At 43.2% G+C, this 22,680-nt stretch overlaps 9 protein-coding genes across 9 annotated transcripts; 3 read left to right on the forward strand and 6 right to left on the reverse strand.

Moving 5' to 3' along the window:
• Positions 1 to 1,085: 1,085 nt before the first annotated feature.
• On the reverse strand, positions 1,086 to 1,969 carry Bfra_007035ca (uncharacterized protein; the record flags this gene model as incomplete). The annotated part of the gene is made up of 2 exons (XM_037337407.1): positions 1,086 to 1,882; positions 1,936 to 1,969. 2 exons carry the CDS (start codon positions 1,967 to 1,969, stop codon positions 1,086 to 1,088), a joined length of 831 nt encoding a protein of 276 aa, XP_037186787.1.
• Positions 1,970 to 2,595: 626 nt separating this feature from the next.
• On the reverse strand, positions 2,596 to 3,489 carry Bfra_007035cb (uncharacterized protein; the record flags this gene model as incomplete). The annotated part of the gene is made up of 2 exons (XM_037337408.1): positions 2,596 to 3,383; positions 3,438 to 3,489. 2 exons carry the CDS (start codon positions 3,487 to 3,489, stop codon positions 2,596 to 2,598), a joined length of 840 nt encoding a protein of 279 aa, XP_037186788.1.
• A 704-nt stretch (positions 3,490 to 4,193) lies between these two features.
• Positions 4,194 to 5,224, reverse strand: Bfra_007035cc (uncharacterized protein; the record flags this gene model as incomplete). Its single annotated transcript, XM_037337409.1, has 3 exons — positions 4,194 to 4,804; positions 4,876 to 5,148; positions 5,221 to 5,224. The coding sequence occupies 3 exons, from the start codon at positions 5,222 to 5,224 to the stop codon at positions 4,194 to 4,196; spliced, it is 888 nt and encodes a 295-aa protein (XP_037186789.1).
• A 1,771-nt stretch (positions 5,225 to 6,995) lies between these two features.
• On the reverse strand, positions 6,996 to 7,710 carry Bfra_007036 (uncharacterized protein; the record flags this gene model as incomplete). Its single annotated transcript, XM_037337410.1, has 3 exons — positions 6,996 to 7,062; positions 7,119 to 7,205; positions 7,259 to 7,710. 3 exons carry the CDS (start codon positions 7,708 to 7,710, stop codon positions 6,996 to 6,998), a joined length of 606 nt encoding a protein of 201 aa, XP_037186790.1.
• Positions 7,711 to 9,674: 1,964 nt separating this feature from the next.
• Bfra_007037 (uncharacterized protein) lies at positions 9,675 to 12,370 on the forward strand (the record flags this gene model as incomplete). The annotated part of the gene is made up of 5 exons (XM_037337411.1): positions 9,675 to 10,466; positions 10,511 to 10,720; positions 10,770 to 11,302; positions 11,352 to 11,576; positions 11,626 to 12,370. The coding sequence occupies 5 exons, from the start codon at positions 9,675 to 9,677 to the stop codon at positions 12,368 to 12,370; spliced, it is 2,505 nt and encodes an 834-aa protein (XP_037186791.1).
• A 1,234-nt stretch (positions 12,371 to 13,604) lies between these two features.
• On the reverse strand, positions 13,605 to 14,643 carry Bfra_007038 (uncharacterized protein; the record flags this gene model as incomplete). Its single annotated transcript, XM_037337412.1, has 2 exons — positions 13,605 to 13,868; positions 13,915 to 14,643. The coding sequence occupies 2 exons, from the start codon at positions 14,641 to 14,643 to the stop codon at positions 13,605 to 13,607; spliced, it is 993 nt and encodes a 330-aa protein (XP_037186792.1).
• A 624-nt stretch (positions 14,644 to 15,267) lies between these two features.
• On the forward strand, positions 15,268 to 17,690 carry Bfra_007039 (putative sorbose reductase sou1 protein; the record flags this gene model as incomplete). Its single annotated transcript, XM_037337413.1, has 7 exons — positions 15,268 to 15,656; positions 15,731 to 15,807; positions 15,868 to 16,151; positions 16,591 to 17,205; positions 17,296 to 17,340; positions 17,390 to 17,602; positions 17,661 to 17,690. The coding sequence occupies 7 exons, from the start codon at positions 15,268 to 15,270 to the stop codon at positions 17,688 to 17,690; spliced, it is 1,653 nt and encodes a 550-aa protein (XP_037186793.1).
• A 552-nt stretch (positions 17,691 to 18,242) lies between these two features.
• Positions 18,243 to 19,618, reverse strand: Bfra_007040 (putative molybdenum cofactor synthesis protein 2b protein; the record flags this gene model as incomplete). Its single annotated transcript, XM_037337414.1, has 4 exons — positions 18,243 to 18,490; positions 18,921 to 18,960; positions 19,004 to 19,440; positions 19,498 to 19,618. The coding sequence occupies 4 exons, from the start codon at positions 19,616 to 19,618 to the stop codon at positions 18,243 to 18,245; spliced, it is 846 nt and encodes a 281-aa protein (XP_037186794.1).
• A 312-nt stretch (positions 19,619 to 19,930) lies between these two features.
• Positions 19,931 to 22,489, forward strand: Bfra_007041 (putative rna-binding protein; the record flags this gene model as incomplete). The annotated part of the gene is made up of 6 exons (XM_037337415.1): positions 19,931 to 20,048; positions 20,110 to 20,408; positions 20,540 to 20,615; positions 20,668 to 20,867; positions 20,917 to 20,977; positions 21,027 to 22,489. The coding sequence occupies 6 exons, from the start codon at positions 19,931 to 19,933 to the stop codon at positions 22,487 to 22,489; spliced, it is 2,217 nt and encodes a 738-aa protein (XP_037186795.1).
• Positions 22,490 to 22,680: the final 191 nt, after the last annotated feature.

Below are 22,680 nucleotides of genomic sequence, written 5' to 3' on the forward strand. Positions count from 1 at the left end.
TTCGGTATGAATACAAACTAGTCTTTGGCTGTGGATATTGACATTGATTCATGTATTCCCTATAAAGGCATAGATATCTTGTCCTGGAACATTCAGTAGTTGTGCGGTCTTGAATTTGAATGGGGCAGCAGAGCAACGAGCAGCTATGGGAGCAGTCAAGAGTTATATATTGAACAGATGCAAATACGACAGTTTTTTTGACAAATGATCGGAGTCTCTCACAACGCAGAGAACAGCAAGATAGTGCAAGCCTTTCGGGTGTCGAAGATTATTGGAATGTGGGATTTGACGTGTTACCTGTATGTCTAAGTAGTTAACACAAACATGTGATGACCCATGACTTTATAGATAACGGTAATTTCAATTTCTCGTTGGGTGATGTTATCGACAGCGCTTGGCTAGATCGAGGGTTGAACTCAACATAAATTTGTGCGCAAGGCCGAACGCTGCAGAGAAGCATGATAAAAGATGCGACATGGTTTCAGAGATTATCTCGTCTGGAAATTTAAGGCAGGGAATTAGTCTAAACGATTTGTGGGAATAAAGGGAAAGAACTGCTTAATGGTTATTGCAGGTTGAATAATTGAAAGATTTTTGTGGTCTGGAATCTAGGGCTACTATTATTCTTTCCTTCATTGCTCTAATCTGTAGGATTATCTTTAACCTCAGACATCACTATAACTTTGATGATGGCAATTTTCAGTATAGCACATGTAAAGACTTCAATTCGGTTAGTGGGCTACCATCAAGGCCAATCTCGAGTATCACTTACCATCATATGTCAATTCCATGGCCTCCTTTTGGAGAGAATTGCTGCATTTTTGAGTACCACCAGAAATAGTCGATCACATCCATGATTTTAATTTGCACAAGATTGAAAGGACTTTCCAGATTCAATGACGACACTTTACGGGCTATAGAATATCGATCATCATCGTGGTTTATGCGTGGATAGATGTCTAAAAATGCTTATCGTTTATTGATAATAGAGGACAATCCTTACGGGATTTAATGATACCCTTCTACCCCTCTTTCAGCTTCCCACTACTACCCCCAATACCCCTGTTTACTCTTCTCGCTTCTCTTCAAAACCCGATCATTTCGATCCATTCTGGGAAGTGGTCCAAAGCTTTCTCCGCAGCCTCAGCAGATTTCCATTTCTTATCAAAGTACAAGGCATTTTGTCGCCAGATATTTGTGGATTTCCAGTAAACTTGCCAAAAGAGTGCGCATGGGGCCAGATTAATGCTTTCCACAATTACTTTCTTAGCTTTGCTATCCCATTCGGCCCCCAAGTTGAAGGGAGAGGGGATTCGACTCGCTTGGAGGAGTAAAGTTGCCTCTTTTGAGCCCAAATAAACTGAACTATCCTCGTCATAATCCATCAAGGTGCGATTCGTACGATCAGTGCGTGTCAATTCATAATCCTGATATCTTTCCTGCAATATCTTCATATTTTGGATCTTGTTTGCATACACAGAGGCAAGAAGAAAATGATCTGGAACACCGCTCGAAGGGACATCCAATGCCGTTGTCATACTCGTGGAATACCCTGCGTTCTCCTTTTTCCAACAGAGATCGTCCTCCCAAAAGAAATATCGATCTTTCAACCCGCTCCAGTTTCCAACTAGCTTATACAGTTTTATTGGTGGGTACAATTGAGTCATTTCGATCTTAGTGACTGAGTACAATCGAAAAGGAAGAGTTGTATCGACCAGGCTTCGTAATGGCACCTTTGATGGGTATAGAGCTCTGTATGCAGCGTAAAGCTCAGGACAAGTTAAGCCAAGACAGGTTGAGCCCTCCCAACCGAGTAGCCCCATCACATTGTATATGATTTCAAGTGGAAGATCTCCGAGACGGCGATGAGTTTGGGTTGGCACTTCATTAATCAGCTCAAGTTAAATTGTAAAGAGGAATTGTTATGTTGCTTACCTTGTAACCAGCAACTTGTGGGGACGTTTCTCATTGTGGTAGATTTCTGAGGTTAATCCTTTCGAGGTGGAATTGAGTAGCGAGATTGGTGAAGTTTCTTAGTTGATCTTGCTTTCCGAAAATTATTTGGAAATCCGAGTGAGATTGAGAGTCTGAGAGGGGATACGATTGCTGGGGGACTGGAGGTTAGTTTATATGATATCAGACAAGGTATGTTCTCTGAGATGGTGCCGTAGTAGACGTTGCTGATGAAGTTAGTGCATAATTCGAAGTAAACCGTACCCTCAGAGACGTACCGTATTGATCAAGAACTTCATAAAATCAACCGTACCTTACAATTTTTCCTAGCTACGTACCATCGCTAGGGCGCGAGGCCTAGATTGTGGTATTCGTTTGTCTCAAAAGAATATCTTTGCAACGAGACTGTAACGATTCGTAAAAGCTCTAGCTTTGTAAAATGCTCTAAGCGATCGTAAGATTACTAGCCGGTGAGATAGATTTGCATAGGCCTGGAAACATCAATTCAAAGTAAAGGAGAGGCTTTGCATGTAGTTGAATATCATGCATTGTAATATTAAACTAGAGATAGTTTTAACATCCTTGAGACTCATTATGACTCTTTCATGACATTCATCAGCTCTTTCCCCTCACCCTTTCGCCTTAGGATTCGATCATGAATAGCCATTCAGAAAATGCACTCGAGCCTATCTCAGCCTGGCGTTCAGCCCAAGCTTCTTGAAACCTTGCATAGTTTCGACGGAATAGAAGACAATTCTTCCAGTACCATCGCCAGTGTCTTCTATCACGAGCCACATCTATAGTGCTCAGAATCACCTTTGTAGCCTCCTTCTCCCACCTCTCGACTCCCACGTTGTAAGGGTTAGGTAGAGGATGTATCCTGAAAGCAAATTTCGGATGGTTCTCTCGTGAGAGCCTACCAGGAGGCCAAGCTATCAAGGAGTCATCGATATTTTTCTGATTGATTCTTGAATTTCTAAACCAGAAATAATCCTGGTAACTTCTCCAGAGGCTATATCTCAGCATATTATTCTTCGCAATAACTTCTGGGGTATTATTAAGCGGAGTGATGTCGTACACAGACTTACGGAGGAATCGAGCTGGTATTACCTGGGTATTGACATTGGAACCTTTGTCGCGCCCCCATGGGGAGTTCGGATTCCAACATGTATATTGATGCCCATGCCAGGCTTCTAGTAACTGAAATAGCTGGACTCGAGCCGGTTCTGAAGGCTCACGACAAAGGGGGGGAGAACTTGTTTCAACCCATTCTCGCAATGGTATCTTTAATGGGTATAAACGTTTGTAGATTTCGTACATTTGCGAACAGGTCAAGCCTAGGCAAACTGAACCTGCCCAACCAAGATGTCCCATGATGTGAAACATGATATCGAGTGGAAATTTTCCGAGTTCGCAACCAAATTGAAGTTCTATCGAAGGATTAGTAAATATAGACCTTGAGAAGTACATATCATTTCACCCACCTTTCTGAGGAAGGACATCAAAGGCCCCCTCTTTTCTACTTCCACGTGGCATTGTTTCAGATTTGCCTTTCTTTATCTTAAAGTGCCGATTTTTGAGTTTTGCCGAGGTGTGTATTCAGAAAACAAAAGTATGAGTACTGATTGATTCAGGCGGTTGAATGTTCGGGAGAGATTATATGTAAACTCAAAGTTTGTCAACACAGAAATTCGATGGTAACACCTGATAGAATTACTCGAATGGTTGTCTGCATCGGCTTTAATCTATAGCTTGTGAGTAAAAGGAGATGAGAATTTGCAACTTAAGTGTTCAAGGACCTTATAGAAGGGTGATTACTTTCTTGATGCTGTACATAATGGACCGCACTGAATTCAGAGATTGAGTTGTTTAAGAACCAAAGATATACGGTCGTGCCGTATTATCCAGAGATATTTTAGTGAAATCAATAGCGGGTGATCGATTATTCAATCCGTTACGGCACTCCATATTATGCACCCATGAGTCACAGAGGAAAGCTCTTTCATCTTGGAGGCTAGTCATGAGATGAGAGTAATGGGATTTACAATCTTTTGGGTAGAATCGACACCATGAACTTGTTGATGCAATGGTCCAACGTACAATGAAACTCAGCCCCTCTACGATATTGGTTTGACAAACCGCCCTAGATTCCCTATCGATAGCTAAAAGCAGTATTGTAATGAACATGTTATTCTATCTGGCCCCAAAGACTTTCCATCCCTCCACTATCACGACCTGCACTAACCTTCTAACTCCACTGGTCTTTCTTCACCGCCAAGCTCAGCCGCTTTCTCAGAAGGCACTGCTAATTCCTGATTTGGTGCTTCATGATACGTTGGAGGCTTCGTCAAAGACCCTGTAGGATGCTCTGTCAACGGTTCTGTTGCAGGATCTCTCTTGCTTTTCCTTCGTTTGTACAGGAAGTACGCCAATCCAAGGACTGCGCAAAGTACAACCACAGATGCAACAGCAATACCTGCTGCTAATCCACCGCTAAGTCTAGTGTATTTATCCCTGTATGTCGTGTCAACTGCTGTTGGATTTCCAATAGCGCCAGTGGAAGAAGTAGATTCCTGAGTCGAAGAAACTGCAGAACTGGAAAGTGTCGGAGAAGAAGTAATTGTAGAGGACGAGGAAGAAGCTGTGGATGATGAAGTAGAAGTTCTAGAGGATGAAGAAGGATCTCCGGTGATGACCAAAAATGCTGGACTTGACACATCACGAGAATCGGGGTTAAATGCAGGATTAAGGTCTTTAAATCGAAGAACGTATTTTGCGGTCTTGCCTAAAACACTGGTCGGAATATCAATTGTCCAGTCATGAGTACCGCTATCGTTGGCGTTGATATTTCCTATTAAAATAAGGTCTATCAGTATCATGGAGAGCCTTGGTAGTGAGATGGCAGGTCTTGCATAATTATACCTTCAAGTAACTGGCTGTATGCAGTCTTTTCATACTCCCACGTTGTGACCCACAAGTTCGTCAAAGTATCAAATTGATAGTCCACTGGCGCCCCAAACCAAGTAATCTGGAGAGTAAGACCTTGTCTGAATGTTTGTGAAAGATCTGACTGGGTGCCATCAGGCACGACCCAGATAGAACCAAAATCTACAGCTTGTTGAGCTCGAACTGCTGAGAGGTAGAGGATGCAGACGCCCAAGATAGCTTTGTAGATATTGAACTCTATTGCGAAAACTTGTAGAGATTCAAGCCGTCAGTTATCTTTGCTCGTTGTTATGGGAAGCACGATATGGCTAAGCCACAAACCCATTAAGATTATGCATTCGGTTATAAGATCTCTAATTGGCGATCTCACGACCGACAAAGTGAATACGCCTACTTACAGCAGTAACTTTGGATTGCAAGAATGATCTTTTTGAGAGTCTCCAGATACTTATAATCATGTTTATCTAATACATCATACACATCTTTTACTATTGAACGCCTCTGCATCTTATTACCAATATATAATTCTGGAGACACTTTACTTTTCAGACCGTTCACATGAAGCCCTCATTCGATCAGATCTCGAAAATAGGTGAATAAAAGCTGGTGATAGTCATGATATAATGTCACATGATGGTTGCTGACCTTGAATATTTAAAGATGTGATACCTTTGAGAGAGTGGAGATGATAATATTAGAGTGATGTCAAATCGATGACATTATCATAAGCTTGGGTGTAGATTTATCTGAGCTGATGTGGTGTAACATTGGCTATACATCTGGTGAAACAAGGTATCAACCATGTACCAGATGTTGAGATATGGAACGTTGTATTCGACCTAGTTGCGCAGACAAGCCTAAATGAGATTACACCTTTACTGCCTTCGAAAACGCTATCTTCGATACACTGATTCGATCCAGCTCGACTTCTCAGGCGGGGACTAAACAGATATACAACTAAGTTTATCGGCGAATACTCAAGAAGCTTACTGGGCGCGTCTACTACGATTTCAGAGGTGCCTACGAACGATGCTTCAAAGGAAAATCCTGAGCAAACAACAGGAGGGATATCTACGAAGCTTGAAATCTTCCTCAGTCATACAGACATTACTTTACCTAACGATGAGCACGATTGGTCAAATTTACTCATCATTGGGGAATAAAAACAGAATCCTGATAAGAATAGCTCTACAAAAACATTGGTATAGTTGGCAGGGTATACGCGTGAGGTGTTTCGAAGTCAACTGGAGTGGCGATTCGTCCCTGGGTTTACAATCTGCGGAAGTCCAATGCGGCTTTGGGAATCCGATAAATTTGAAGAACCTGAGCGATTCATCTTAGTCATTGCTGGGTATGCGTTGATAATGGACGCGAAATTGGGGTTGAACACGTTTATCAAACGTGATGGGATCAGTAGGTAAATCATCTTACAGTATTTAGAGATCTCTCTAGAGAACACGCCAACCGCCTCGCAGAAACAATAAGTTCCATTTGAACCTAGATATTACTGTCGCAGTATCAATAATGTAATCAAAAAGAGGGCATTGTATTGGCTCGCGAGGCGCTAGCGATTCCTTATATAAGTATTAGTTTTCCATAGATAATAATGATTGAGAACGACTACTACTTTAATAGATGGAACTATTTTACACTTATCAACCAAGTTTATGCCAGCATTTATGTCTCACCTGGCTAATATCACGGTGAAGGCGATACTAGGACGTTTGGATGTATGTTGATAGACTTGCATGCAGGTGATCCAAACGGAAGCTAAGCGATAATAACTTAGTAATAAAGTTTACTATTTGAGTTGAGTACGAGGCTCTACCTACTGAGGAAACATATTCTGCTGATTAGACCTTTTTTTACTGCTGTCCTATTGCTCCCACTACATCTCACCACTATGGACAGTTGGAACCCAGTGGGATAGCCTGGTCAGATGATCTCTTTCCCAAATGTTCTACTATAACTAATCCAGCCATTGTATCAACAGAACTCGATTCCCTATGTTGGAGTTCAACGATATGAATCCAAAATCCTAATGATCGTTTTCATGTGATGACAAGCTATCAAGCCGAGATGTAACAAACAAGTTCTTAAACAGCAGAGCGATCTTGGTTATAGTTCGTGGAATTGATCGGGGCTCTGCCACTGATGCTGTCTCTATTTTGAATTATTATTACGATAGTATCAGTTACAAGATGAGTTTCTGATCATACCTATTATGATATTCCTCCTTAACAGCCTTGTGCTCTCTGTGACGCTCACGAGTATCCTGGAACACGGCAGTCAAAGCATGAAGAATACTATGGATGCCATTAACTTTTGTTGACCAAAGACCGTACCAGATGTGACTTACGTGCTAACAATAGCTGTGATGAAAGTTCCAAGAGGCAATTGACATCCTGGGTCGGTGGCAAAATTATTCTGCGCTGCAATCTTTTTCCTCTGGCCATAGCAAGGTCCAGCCTTCCCACCGTTCGGGCTCGTCAACACGGCGACAGCAATAAAAGCTCCCACAAAAGCTATGTCGAGTACAACTAAGACCCAACGAAGGAAGTTCGGTCCGCCGTTTCGCATACATAGTTTCAAGGCCATAATTGTAAGAGTGTAAGCAATGGCTGCAGCGAGGATACCTTCGATGGCTCCCTCTGTGTGGGAAATGCTGCGATAGAGTTTAAGAATTTTTTGTATGCGGATAGAGAAAACGATAAGAGACGCGAGGGCCGATAGAAATTGCAGGGTGCGGAGGATTCGTTGAAGGAGGGGGTAGAATTTAGAGTTGTGGAACCTGGATAAGAAGCCTGCCATTTTGAAGAACTTTTGATGTTGACTTGAAATTTAACTTGAATATAAGAGTACAGATAGAGATAGCTAAGAAGAAGAGCACTTGCACCTCTATATAGAATAAGAGCTGCGATGAGATTGCAATGACGCAGCAAGATTCTTAACTAAATGATGTAGAAATCATGAAAATACGTGTATTTACAAGTTGCTGTGTTTAGATATGCTGGCATATAGTTTGCCCTGATATTGGTAAAAAGATGACCTCACCTGGGTCTTGGTAAGTCGTGAAATCCATCTCTCCATCGGACCATTGATCTTGACGCTACAACTATCAAGCCCAACAAAACAACTCCAGTGTGATTTTGAGAAGCATCCTGCTACCCCAGTGGCTGAAACATCCTAGTAGATACTGTATAGGAAACGGGCTGTTACAGGCTGAACAATTACTTCGGGGAAGAGTATCATACGTCTATTCTTGAAAATTTGAATGCCACTCGACTCACTCAGACGCTCGGTATTCCTTGGCCTCTGACCAGGAAAGAGATTGAATTGTATTTGACGAAGTGTATCCTTTCGAGTTTGATAGTCAAAAGTTCAATGGTAATTGTGTAATGGAACTTTAGAGAAGCTGGAATTACTAGACTTGCTTCTTGACTATACTGAAGTGCCGAGCATGTCACAAGAATGACGACTCCTGAGCAACAAACACCCAATGTTCAAGTAAACCAGAAATTGGCTTTGTGATGTCAGGTACCACGACAGTTTATGATTCTACGAAAAGAGGTTTTCATAATTCGCGCAACAGCAAGGATGTTTTTGCTACCGCTTCTAAATTATGTCAAGAAATAACTATCTTCTGCTCTTATATTATCGAGACCTATTTGACTCACCTAGACAATTGATTCCATTTGTGAGAAAACAAGTTAAGTGTTAGGAAGAAAAGAAGGTAAAACCGCATATTACCGAGGCCTACCATAAATTTCTTTAAGATTGTATACTGAATAGAATTCTTTTCTTCTTATATATACATTGCTAAATACTAATAAATACGTTGTTAGCTCAAGTAGAAATCGATCTTTAGTGTATTAAGTTGTGTGCAATTAAAGCAACGATATTCCTTCTCACCGCCTTTGTCTCATGAATTATGACAACCCCTTTCGAACATAGTGAGCTGCACCGCCACGAGAACCTGGTTCCAGACCCTCGGACCATTAGTTCCACGCGCTCAGATTGGAGGGCTTGGGAATTGGAGTAACGCCAGCCAAGCTTCTGTGTGGCACATCAGAGCGGGTTAAAAGCTCCCCCCTGCTGAAATGTAGTTTTGGTGGCAATATTCTCACGTGCAGCCTCAGGGAGATGCAGATGTTATACCATGGCCGTAGGTGCGATAATCAAGAAGATGATGATATTGTTCATGGATGACAATGCGAACCGGAGACGAAGAGCTCGTCATACATGCGATTCATTTACGGAACACTCTTTGATTCACAGTTCTTGAAAGACCTGGGCAGCTCCGACGATACTATGAGAAAATTTCCTGTTCAAAAGCCCTGCGATGTTCTCAGTACGATAAGCAAACTTCACGTAGGTATTCACTTGAGATTTAACGTGGCTAGTCGTCATACGTGTAACCCTTTTTAACACAAATAATCGCGTCCCCTTTGTTCCAACATTCCCACATTTAGCTTCGCTCAATCAAGTTTTAAAAAGGAGGCGAAATGGAGGTAGCCATGAACGAATCCCTTTTTGAATGAACAATTACATGCTGTGGTCATGCATATAACTTTCAGGTAGGGCAGTACGGCGATAGAAGCATTCCCAGAACGCAACATGAGGTCATGAGTGCTTGAGTGGTGGCGCGAGCCTCTTATCTCTTGAATATCAACTTCTTCAATTTTGACCATTATTATTATTTTTAACACCGCAAGCTTTTATAGTTTCCAATCACACTCACCATCGTCTCTCACAGACCCAGATCTCTGTTAGATATGGATGACATTCTGACGCCCTCAAGCTCGAACCAAGACTACGTATTCCAGGAGCAACCTCAACCTGGCCAAAGGATCCCAATTTCTGACGAAAACCCTCCCTCTCATCCTCCAACTAATGAGGTACCTGAGTCTGGCTTGAGTGCCGGCACCTACACTCTGTTCCGACCACAAAATGCTGTGCAGATCCAAACTAGCTATGCGCAAGATGTGATAAATCAAAATTCTAAAGTACAAGTAGACGTTGATCAGATACCTATGCAACATCCCGAGACTCATATCAACAGGACACTAGCTCAGCAGTATTCCAAGAATCATGCTATGCTAAATGAGGATCTAGCATCATCGGGGAATGTACATACTAAGGCTACTCCTGTGCCAATTGCAGGTGCGCCTACACACGACAATACCAATGCTTCTGGCCATACACTCAAAGACAGAATAGATGTGATATTAGCTAGCGCAAAAGAGACAGCAACCTTGATAGACCCAGATGCCATGCAGGCACAATTCTTTTCTGCTAAAGCAGCCGTGAACACAAAATTGAAAACGATGACGAACCTAACCGTCCAAGATATTACTGAGCAAGTGTGGGAGAACTTTTCAGCTGACAGTCATGAGATAGCACGCAAAGACTATGGTATTCGAGGTGCTGTGCAACAGCACGATGGTAGTCCCGTTGATAATATTAGGGATATCGGATGGCACCGACCTCCCACTGAGGTTCCGGACCCATTGCTCGGAGGTTTACCAAACGGAAGACTGTTTTCATTGATAAGGCGTTTCAACAAGGTAAGAAGATCACTAGCATATGGATAACATTCTAATTCGATCAGGATGTATTTGACGTCCGTGCAGTCAATCTCGAAGTTTCTCGTGGACTTGACCTAAACGATGCCTGGTCGGACGAACACGCTGCAGATAAGGCTACTTTGCATCTCGAGCGAATGTACTTATCAATGATACTTGGATTCGCTAGTCTTGGGAAGCATGTTGCTAGAGTGCGGTCATGGAAAGAAACTCGTCGAACAAGCGTTTTCTGTGCTGTATGTTTTATCCCGGTGTCTTTATGGGTAGCTGCTTACAAGATACAAGGCATATTTTACAGCATGGGCTCTTGATCTGTTACTGCCCTTAGTGCTTGGCAGTCTGATTGCGCTAGTATCGTCAAAACAGGCTCGCAACATTCTTTTTCCTCCAGCTCCCCTAGCTCTGGTAAATATGGGAACTGGCGGAATCCAAAAACCTCAAGCTGGTCAGCTGGGAACAAGCAATACTCTCACCGGCGCACCAGAAAAGCAAGAGGGTGAAGCTGCCGAAGAAGAAGCTGCCAATTTTGTAAGTAACATACATCACATGGTTGAAAAAGCAATCGGAATGCACGAGAAGAAACAGAATGAGGGAGATCCACTAGAGAGCAAGGTCCCAAAACCTATCAGAAATGCTGCGAAAGCTGTTCAATCGGCTGGATTTGCCCCTGGAGATACTGGAAACGACGAATACCTGACTCAAAAACCCATGGAAGAAATGCTTTGGGCCAAAGTTAGCCCAAAACAAATCGAGCCAATCATCCAGACAGTACCTCACATTATAGGCGAGATTGTCGACAATTGGGAGCGCTTCGCGAAGTAGGTGATATCATGATTTTGCTTTGTGACTTTTGGCTAACCGTTCAAGCGCGATCTCATCCACCCCACCATTCCCAAAGATGGCTTTTCTTCGGATTGACGCTGTTTTAATACCTGCGTTTCTGATGTCACTATTTTTCAGCTACTATATGGTGTACAAAGGAATTGGTTTCTTCATTGGCTTTGGTATTTTTGGCGATCCAATCTTGACGCCAAGTCTTCAGTGGTTAAACCAAAATTATTCTAATTGGAAAGAGCTTTTAGAGCCCAAGAAGTAGGTCACTGTTCGTTCATGGCTAGAAAGCGAAACTAAAACTGTGTAGTAACATTCTCCGTGGCGTTCCCACAAATAACCAGCTAACACTCACACTTCTGAGAATTGGGGAGGCCAACCATACGCCCCTCCCTCCAGTGCGAACCTCTCAACCCAATGATTGCAATCAGAAGCAAACCATTGATCAGGATAATATCCCGCTTGATGCCACGGATGCCGAAATTCAGCACGCCATTCATCCTTCTGGAGATATGGAGAAATCTCATCCGCAGGAAGAAGAGCAGGGCGAGGGCCAGAAGCATAAAAAGCTGGCTAAGTTTATCCGTGCCCTGAAGGCCAATACTAAAGCATCTGTAGAGACGAAATTAGCCGTGGACCATGTCAGGGCTAAGGTTGGTAACGAAAAAGCCAAAGGACAACTAGGCATTCTTCCAAAGAAGAAGAATCTGATTTACGCCGGCCCTAGCGAGTATAAGGCTCGATATGACGGCAAGAAGGGCTGGCTCTACATCACGGGTAACTCTATACTATTTAGCCACAAAGAGCAGGGCAACAGATCGTCTTTAGTTGTTGAGATACTTTTTGCAGAGATCAAGCAACTGAAGCGAGTAGCGGCATTCTCAACCAAGGCTGCAGAGGTGGCAGCTGATTGGGGAACTGACAAAGATCTATTGGGGAGTGTGGAGATTAATGGGTTGAATGATAAGACATGGAAGTTTACTGCGCTTCCAGAAAGGGATGAGCTGTTTAACCGCTTGGTCGCTATTAGCGGGCACCGGTGGGAGAATTTGTGAAGTGGGGGGTTGTGTACGATATAAAGCAGGTAGTAGGAGGGGCAGCATGGTCTTTATGAGAAAATCGGAAAATTCTTCTCGTGTTTGATAAAAAGTAAGAATCTTATAACGTTACATGATAGCGAAAAGTACGACGAGCCATCTGGATATAGCAAGCGATATAGAGATCGATATCGCGCGAACGCATAAAGAAGATGCCACGGGGGTATAGGGCGATGGGGCTTATCGATGACTGGGGCCAATCAGGGGGCAAATGATTGATTAATTGAATGATTCATTGACGTCCTGTATCAGCCTAAGAGTATGTAGGCCGGCTACAGCCTATGGCTTTAGCAAGTCTATATATTGTATTTACAAAAGGGTTCTCTAGTGGTAGTTATTAATGATCAAGTGAATGTTGAGGGGCTAGCCCCTGGTATGAAAGTAAAAAACAAGATGCAGGACAGTTACTCCGGCCGACAATTTTTCTTTCACACGTTAGTGGTATCTGGGTCGGGGAGTTTTGATAATTTCTAGGTCCTCGAGCTCGGGATTTATACTTGAAGAGCGCGGTAATTTGACTGGTTGAGATAATCAAAAGAGTTTTAGCTGACTTCTGTCAACGATTTTTATACACGATTTTTTGTTGTTATTGTATCTACTTGGAGATTTGCATAAAACGAAAGAGGAGTTTGATTACTGTTAATATCCATCGAGGTACTCCACAAGCTACCCAAACCGAAAGCAAAGCCAATATTTTTGGTATGCAAGTACCTACGGAAAGGCGAAGATTGTGAGATGAGAATGGATGATAATTTGAACTAGATTGAAAGACGCAAAAACGGCCACAGGAAGGGAGCATATATGAGCGTTACTTAAAGATAGAGCTATCTATATATTTGTAGCGCACATCTGTCTATTCTATTCCCGCATATAATCAAACGCCAGCATGTCTATTGTCTAGACGTCTCCAGGTATGATTTCGTGCACAAAAGAATGCATTTCCTTCTGTTCAAATATAAGACTCTCAAACTAAACTGAAGGTCGAAACCCGCTAGGTTAAATGAATCGGGAAACGGTACGATACTTTCATTGATTGTTGGTAAATGCCTTAAGATTTGTTACATGACTAGACTTACAGGCGTGAAAGTAGTGGTTCTCGTTATCCTAGTCGTACTCGTGATTGTGGTTGTGCGAGTTGCCATAGCCCCAATGATTTGTCAGTGACATGGACGGATGATTATTTGATTTACACTCACGGCTCTTGAATTGAAGCTGGAGACAATGCCATGACCAAATTTATCGTCGTGGTACTACCCGGACCAGTGATATAAATTGTTGTCGTCGATCCTTGAGTACTAGATAGAGAGCCTGATAATGCCAAGCTTGAGTTTTCGATTCTAGAAGTTGAGGTTACGTTAATCCCCGATAGGCTTGTAGATACTATCTTTGTTGAAAGTATGAGGGTTCCGGGCGAGATATCTATATATATGTTGGGAGCAAATGCCAACACGGCGGTCTAAAACGTCAGCGTTGCCTGCGATTATGTGTAAAGTTACACATACTGAAGATACTACAGTAGGAACTGAGATGGCCTTAGTATAATAAATCGGTAGATATTCCGTATGAGTGACCCAGACTTCAGTGACAGTTGTACACAACCGAACGCCATCGGATGATAGTCCGCATATTTGGACGTATATGTCTGATGGATCATCTGCTGAAATTGACCGCCATGGAGCGGCATAATATGTTGTAACATTATGAACGTAGTTATTTGTCCACGACGGAATTTTCTCGCGCTTGCGAAGAGCTGAGACAATGCCCGCAGGAGGTGTTATGGTAGCTAACGAATAGCCGTACTGTGTAGAGAAGGTGACGATCTCATCACACTCAGAGACAGTATGCTTAGTAAAGTATCCTGTTAAAACAGTTGAGCATTTAGTAGTGATAATAGTCTGAAAAGAAGGCGAACATGATGTAGTCCTTGCACCTGGCAAGTTACAGGTCTCGAAAACAGGAATCACTGAAGTGACATTCATCCCTTGGGAAGTAGGATTGGGTCGAATAGACTCAGTAGCAGGCCAAGGTAGCGTATAGTTGATCGAGGTTGTCCGCCCAGTAGAGCCTTCTTGGTAGGTTTGTGCGACACTAACATGTTTGTAGTTCTCTTTACCACCATCATCTGTCGACCTACTAGATGTGAGATGAGTGAGAGCCGACTTCCCGTTTCCTCCTACAACCCCGGTAGGTAAAATGCACAGCACCGAAGTAAGTGACAATAGAGTCAACATGATTGTTGAAGAAGTTCAAATCAAGAAGGAGAAAAAGACTATCCAGGTCTGCAAAGGGAGAAAAAGCGAGGAAGAATAAATCGTCAACGATTTACATGCAGCAAGAAACTCGAGATACATGAAAACGCGCAAAACGCGAAAACGAGTGGTATTTGATTTTTGGCGTTACTACAAGTCAAACCTACCGTGGAATGTGAATGTGATGAGATTTGTTGATACCCAGACTTCACTGTTGCTTAGCATTCTCAGGACGATTTCTTAGCATCATCATGAAATTGTTAAACTCTCATACGTCTGGAGCTCTGGAAAATATGAATGCATACAAATGCAACTTTGCAATATACGTTTGACGATGATGAAATTGATGGCGGCACAGTGTATGTGGAAGAACAGTGGTTTTGTCTTGTCGGATGAGTCGTGGGTGAACATTCCGGTCGCCGTATTCGAATGCCCCTCTCCACCTCTACGAAGCTAAGACAACAGTACAAGGATTTCGAGTAAACACAAACCAATACCCAAGTACAAGTCCAGTACAACGATTCAAAATTCTCAAAAATTGGCCTTTTTATGACATTGATACAAGTGTGGTTTTAGCTGGATCGAGGTCAAAAGATTTGATCAATCATGCCTCCCAAGAAGCTGAAACAAAGTACAGCTACACCCGAATCTCTGTCTCCAAATTGGCCCCCCTTCAAACCTCTCATGCCACCTTCGAATTTATCGCTCGAAACTATCGTTCCTGGTCAAATTATTACAATACAAAACTTTTGGACATCTGCTTTGTGTAAGAATTATGTCTCATTCTTGAAGGGATTGCCTTTAACTACGACGCCTGGAAAGCCTAAAAAGGGTGATGCATTGAGAGTCAATGATAGATTTCGAGTTGATGATTGGAACTTTGCCGAACGGCTCTGGAGAGAGACAGGACTGAAGGAGCTTTTATGTGGTGAAATTGAGAGGGAATATGAAGAAGAGGGCGATGAGATGAGCGAAGAAGAGCGAAGAGAGTTATGGTGAGTGCTCCGCCGCTTCATTATGTCTAGTGACATGCACTCGTTAAGATGATGCTGACGATTGCATCGTACAGGGGAGGAGATGTTGTAGGTTTGAATCCCGCCATCCGGATATATAGATATTCTAAGGGGCAGTTCTTCGATTGCCATTGTAAGTCATCCTTTTTTCCCACAAGTTACGAGAACTTCTCATTCTCATTTACTTTCTCAGATGATGAATCAAATCTTATCACACTTCCAACAAAACCTGCGTCTACCCAAGCAAAGACAACCTGGACACTACTATTGTACCTCACATCTCCAGCAACAGGTTGTCTAGGAGGAGAAACAGTCTTCTACCCTGAGGAACTTCCTAACAAGAAGTCTCCTATTGATAAACCTGTTGTCATAAGCCTCGAAACCGGAATGGTTTTGTTGCATAAGCATGGAAATGATTGTATGTTGCATGAGGGAAGAGAAGTTACGGATGGTGAGAAGTGGATTATAAGGACTGATGTCTGTATAAAACGTGTGACTCGGTCGACGTTCTGATAGCTACGAATTAGTACTGAATCTCATCATCAACCTACATTTTTGGTATAAGATAGTTATGCATTGTTGAATAAATTATGTAAAAATGCACTATTCAGCTTGGCGGACCACCAAGATAAACCAATTCGGTAAACCTTCCCTGTTCTCCGCGTCAACTTTCTTACCCAATACCTCTTCTTGAATGAGAGACAACGTGGTACAGCTAAGATTGCTTCCCCTCACCAACAACTGTATTTAATCACATACGAACGAGTTCATGGCACACAGAGGCACTCGTGGCTTACGATGCCACTTCAAGATCAATTGATTGCTCTCACACCGATACTCTGTCTACTAATACATAGCAACTAATAAGTTCAGCTTAGATACTTCATAACGAGAACCCTCAGCTTATCCTGCTCAGCATAACAAGCCATCCTCCTCAATTATGTTTTTCAAAGGATTTTTGACTCGAAACTTCCTCCGAGCTGCCAAGCCAGCCACAGTTCCACGTAGAGCTCTCATGACCCTTCCCTCGTTTTCGCTCGAAGGAAAGACTTGTGTTGTCACTGGCGCTGGAAGAGGAATTGGGAAAGAATGTCTTACTGCTTTTGCGCTCAGTGGTGCCCGCGGGGCCTGTGTTGACCTTACTCGCTCTATTGGCGAGGAATCGATCGATCGCATCAAATCGAGTATTGAAACCACGAATCCCTTCTACAAACCCGACCTCCGTGCTTATGGATGTGATGTGGCATCGGAAGAAGCAGTACAAAAAACATGGACAGAGATCATCGAAGATTTTGGACATGTCGATGTAGTTGTTACAGCTGCCGGTATTGTTGAGAATTATGAGGGAGAGAAATACCCTTTTGATAAATGGAAGAGAATGGTGGACATAAATCTTAATGGAAGTTTCTTGTTCGCTAGGGAGGCAGGGAAATACTGGATTGAGAAAAAGTCCAAGGGAAGCTTGATTCTAATATCGTCGATGAGCAGCATGGTTTGTGTCAGACCACAAAAGCAAGCGGCATACAATGCTGTAGGTATACATTTCGTTCACAACTAGCCCGCCCTGCTACCGATTTTTTTCAAAAAGATCATCGCAAAGTCTATTGCTAACACGATGAAGAGCAAAGGAGCCGTCTCGATGCTTGGTAAGAGTTTGGCCACAGAGGTAAGAAACCTGATATTCTGCTCCCGGAATAAGACTTATCTGAATTCAGTGGGGCCCCTATGGGATTAGAGTCAACAATCTATGTCCCGGATACGTGAAAACAGACCTCATAATTGATCTTTTGGAAAAGGAAGGAAAACACATTGAAGAAAATTGGGTAAAAGATATACCAATGGGGCGTCTCAGTCATCCAAGTGAGTTACAGGGAACGCTCGTCTATATGGCGAGTGATGCATCGAGCTATCTGAATGGTTGTGATCTTGTGAGTTCAACATTATGTGGATTATGTATTCACACGTGCCTCTCACTAATTCTCGTAGGTCGTTGACGGTGGATATACCTGCTATTAATTTCTTCAGGGTATCCAGACAAATTCTAGGTCACTTTAGTATACCATCAGAGTTCTATCAATCTTCTACGTCGTCTTTAAACCAAGAAGCTTTCATTGATGCCATCCCAACAAAGTGCACGAATTGTGGTTTGACAGAAGTCCGTAAAGTAGTTCTTTGCCCCGCATGACAAAACATTTCGCGTCTCAGCTATGTTCCTTTCTCCAACCAAGTCCACGTAATTCTTTTTGTTTTACTAGGCATTTGTTGCAATTGATTCGTCCAAATTTGACCAGTTGCGGAGATCGAGCTTGTTTTCACTTCTGCTACAAGCTCCTCAATATTCCTTGTCACCCTGTACCAAGCTTTGGCCTTGACTGTTGTGCCTCCAGCTCTGTTTTTCATATAAAGGTACCATGAGTGGAAACTTAATTCTTCTGAGCGATCTCATACGATCTGCTTTTCCATTACAACAAAATTTCACTCCAATAAAAGCTCTTCGACCTTTCGAATTCCAATTCTATGCCACACAACCAGTCATTATACCAAGCTTGTGCCAATATTTCTCTCGGCTCATAAATCAACTTCCTGAAACAGATAATCCACATCGAACACAACTGCCAAAATGCGCATCACCATTATTATCGCTGTAATGTTTGCATCTGTCGCGTCGGCCCGCGTCATTCCAGCATTCTTAACGTCTCCTTCGACCGAAACTGTTACGACGAGAAGCATTAAACATTCAACAACGTTAGGTCGCAGTCTTCTTGAGGCGGACATGTTGTAAGGAGACTGTTTAAAGATGAATGGGTCGATGCTCACTATTCTTTTCCGTGTCGTTAGCTGGTCTATCGGCCTCTTGTTCGTTGCAAATATGGAGCATGAAGGAGTTTTTGATATCATTAATGGGTGATACGTGTTTGGTTATGGATCTAGCGACGTGTGTGTTACAGTCGAGGAGTTAAGAGCGAAGGATCAGCATGAAGGAAGTTCAATGAAGTGTTCAAGCTGGTTGTAATAGAGCGGAGATCCTTTGTGGGAGCGGAATCTTCGAAAAGATGACTAAATAGCTTGATCTTGAATGACGGCCAGAAGTTGCTTCGACGCCAGGCCCTTCCCTTCTCAATGCTTCAGAAGACAGTCAGCTATACACCCTCTGGACTGTGGATAGTAGCACCTTTGATAATACCATACAAGATTCTCCTACTAGACTACCATCATCATAGAACGAGAGTATCATAAAACGCACACGCAGCTTCGCGAAGATCATATCAATATAGTGAGCTTGTGACTATGACTAATCCTTCTCAAGAACCAAGCTGGTGGTTTCTTACCACTGGTCCATGTCCACGCTCCCCAGGTCGGTTAGGCCGCAATATCGGACCATGAGGTCCCATTTCCGGCTTCTTCTTTTCTTTCTCTTCATCCATCCGCTCGCCAACAGCACCATCACGATTTGCTCTCCAAATACCACCCTCCTCACCACCAAATTCTTCTTTCTTCCATACCTCCACCCTTTCTTTACACTCCTCCAGGGCTTCTTCACCTGCTCTCCAAGCTGCTTGGCGATGAGGTGAAGACACTGTAATCAAAATGCTTTCCTCTCCGATAGGCACAACTCCCAATCGATGAATCATGGCAATGGATGTCAATGAGTGTTTTTGAACAATTGCTTTACAGATACTGAGCATAGTTTGTAAAGCCCGTGGCTCGTATGATGTGTATTGAAGTTCTTTTACTGGCTTCCCTCCAAAGTTGTCTCTGGTGGTACCTACGAATGATTCAGTACGAAACTCCGAGATCAGTATCTATCTCGTTGACATGTTACCTGCGAAAAGAACGATGGCTCCGGCCTTTGGGCTTCGGACTTTGTCCATCATAACTTTAGCATCGAGATACTCGTGAGTTAATGCCACATAGCAATTATCTTCGCAAATCTCTTTGGCCATGATTTCAAGATTTCGAGATAACTAAAATCCTGTGATGCAATTGTAGAAGTAGAACTCATAAAGCCTGCGCTGGGTGTTCGTGTGGTGGGGTGTAGCCTTCTATATTGTGGCGTATAGTGGGGTCAGCCTTGCCTGTTTTGTGGCTCACAGCTGACCTTCTAAAAACAACCAGCCTTGGTTTAACAAACATCATTAATGCATTCGCAATCGACTTGCCAACATTTAAGATACAGATACTTCCCATCTCAATACTCGTGGTTTAATAACTCAGGATTACACTTATAATCCATATCTTATGACTTTCACGGCGTGATGAGTTCCAGACCTTACAGACCAGGCCCTGATGCCGACATGTATGATGATCAAGAATCATCGAGCGAATACCGACAACATGGAGCGCCTGGAAATGACTCCTATCAATCGTGGAAGGGTAATCGATAGTTTAGACATGCAGATCCCCAAGTATATGTGCTGATCATCGATGTCTTAAGATAACTCAAGGAGTCCTCTACGAGAACCTGCTTCTGGCAGACAATACGACTCGGAATATACAGAACGGGCATATCGAGACGAGCGCAATCAGTACGGCAACAGATATGAGCGCGGTTATGATAGGGAAAGATCAAGGTCTCCGCGCAGAGAGAATAGAGGCCGTTATACGGACCGCGATCGCGAGGGATACAGATCTCCAGTCCGTGGAAGGAGTCGCAGCCCTTCGCCTTACCATGGCGCACCACCAAATCGAACAATAATCTTTGAGGGACTGCCTCTAGATTTGACACAGGAAGACGTTGGCCGCCCCATTCCTATATTAATATCGAATCTGAGAATCCACTTCTAGACTAAGTGTTAATGTGAATAAATTTGGAATTCTGGCTAAGCATAGCGATTGGCCTCATTGGCCATTGTTTTGAGTTATAGATATCAAAAGAACTTCAAACAAATTTCAAAGTTGAGGGTGTGGAGGAGATCAGGTTGATCAAGGACAAGAAAACTGGTAGGTAAACCTTTCTACTAAGGGAACATACGTCTCACCATTTTGCTCGTAGGTATATCAAGAGGATTTGCCTTTGCGCAATTTTATACTCTCCCAGAAGCGAAACGATTCCTGGAGGAACATTATCCAACAGTTTCTTTCCATGGTCCTTCGCAGGCATCAGAACCGAGCAAAGTCAGAATAGCTTACAGCCGCGAGAAGACCGATCAAGAACGAACAAGCAAGCATGAGGATGATTGGAAATGCGATGTTGTATGTCATATTTCACGCCGTTTGGATACTCAAGGCTAATCAGATCTAGTGCTACACATTAAATTATTCATACAGGATGATGTGTTTCAAGTGCAATGGGCCCAGAACTAGTACGTTGCGACGGACCACACTCAACGTCTGTATTGCTAACAATTTTAGGATCAACCGCTCATGGCGTTGTTGTGACACAAGGAAATGTATCTAGTTACTCAGGCTTCGCTACAACTGGAGACAGTGATGCATCACCGGATGAAACCGCTTCGCAATTTCTCTTACTTAGAGGCCTTGAACCTGGCGTGACGGAGGAGATTCTTGCCAAAGGAGTGTGCAAACTTTACAAGACCAAAGCAAGCACATCAGGCGATACACACACGGCCAAGAAGACAAAAATATCCTCTACTTCTGGTGATGCTTCGCTTGGCGCAAAAGAAGGCTCTCTCCGTCGTGTACTACTTGTTCGAGATCGTAAGACAAACGACAGCTGGCGATACGGGTTTGCTGAATTTGGTTCGGTTGAGGATGCACAAAATGCTTTAGCTAAGTACAATGCTACAGATAAGTTCACGATATCTTCGAAGCCTGTCATCGTTTCGTACATCCACGCAGGTGTATTTGTGCCTGTACTTGACTTGCTGAACGAGGAAACCGCGAGGTTCACATTTAGCCCACTGTCAAACTCTGCAATTAGTTTGATGTACTGGGATGCTACAGCTTATGCCAGCGAGTTTTCCACTGTAATCCCAGAAGCTCCTGTCAAGAATATGAACAGCCAACGAACTAAGTTAGCTACAGCGGCGGCAAATGAAGGACTTGTTGGTGGCAAGGATGGGGAACCTCGATCCAAGAAAAGAAAAGTCGAGAAAGAGTCTGCTGCTGGTACTAAGACAGTTGTAGCGCCACATCTTCAATTCTGGACCAACAGACATAATGAGATTCATGGTCTACCTGCGAAAGAGTTTGAGGACAATGATTCTGACTCAACCGTTGGGGTTACAAAACCAACGCCGGAACCCATTGCAGATTCTCCACCTACTCAGTCATATGCAGATCTGGGTCGCAAATGCTGTCTCTTGTGTTCTCGCCAATTCAAGACAGAAGCAGAAGTCAACAAACACGAAAGAATCAGTCAGCTTCATCGTGATAACACAAAGAATGAAGAGCTTGTCTCGAAAGCTTTAGCTAAGCTCAAGAAATCCGAAAGCGATGCACTTTCGGCTGAAAGCTCCGCTTATAGAGATCGGGCCAAAGAACGCCGTCAGGCTTTCAATCAACCAAAGCAACCTGCTGCACAACACAATAAATCAAAAACTTCGTCTTCCACGACCAGCCCACCTTCGCACAAAGGGGAACAAAGTGAGCCTGTGGCACCACTTCAATCAAAAGGTGCAGCACTACTGGGGAAAATGGGGTGGAATGCGGGAGAAGGCTTGGGCGCCCAGGGCACAGGAAGAACAGAGGCCATTGCGACGGAATTATATACGCAAGGGGTAGGCCTAGGAGCTGAGGGTGGTAAGCTCGGTGATGCGATGAAGGAAGCGGAGAGACAGACAAAGGGTGATTATAAGGCGTTTGTAGGCAGGACAAAAGAAAAGGCGAAAGAAAGATATGAGACTTTAGGTTGAGTGGGTTTGGCCGGGCTGAATGCATACTGTATTGTATTGTATTTTTAGATAGATGATGATACTGGTTTCATATCCAGAACTGAGTTCTTTCAGTCTTTCTATATGGGTACAGATCACTTGACAGCAGAACATTTGGCTTCCTCATTCAAGCAGACCTTTAAGATTGACTCGGACGAGATTTGAGACTGTAG

Source organism: Botrytis fragariae, assembly GCF_013461495.1.
Source record: "Botrytis fragariae strain BVB16 chromosome Unknown tig00000795, whole genome shotgun sequence".
Classification (NCBI taxonomy): Eukaryota; Fungi; Ascomycota; class Leotiomycetes; order Helotiales; family Sclerotiniaceae; genus Botrytis; species Botrytis fragariae.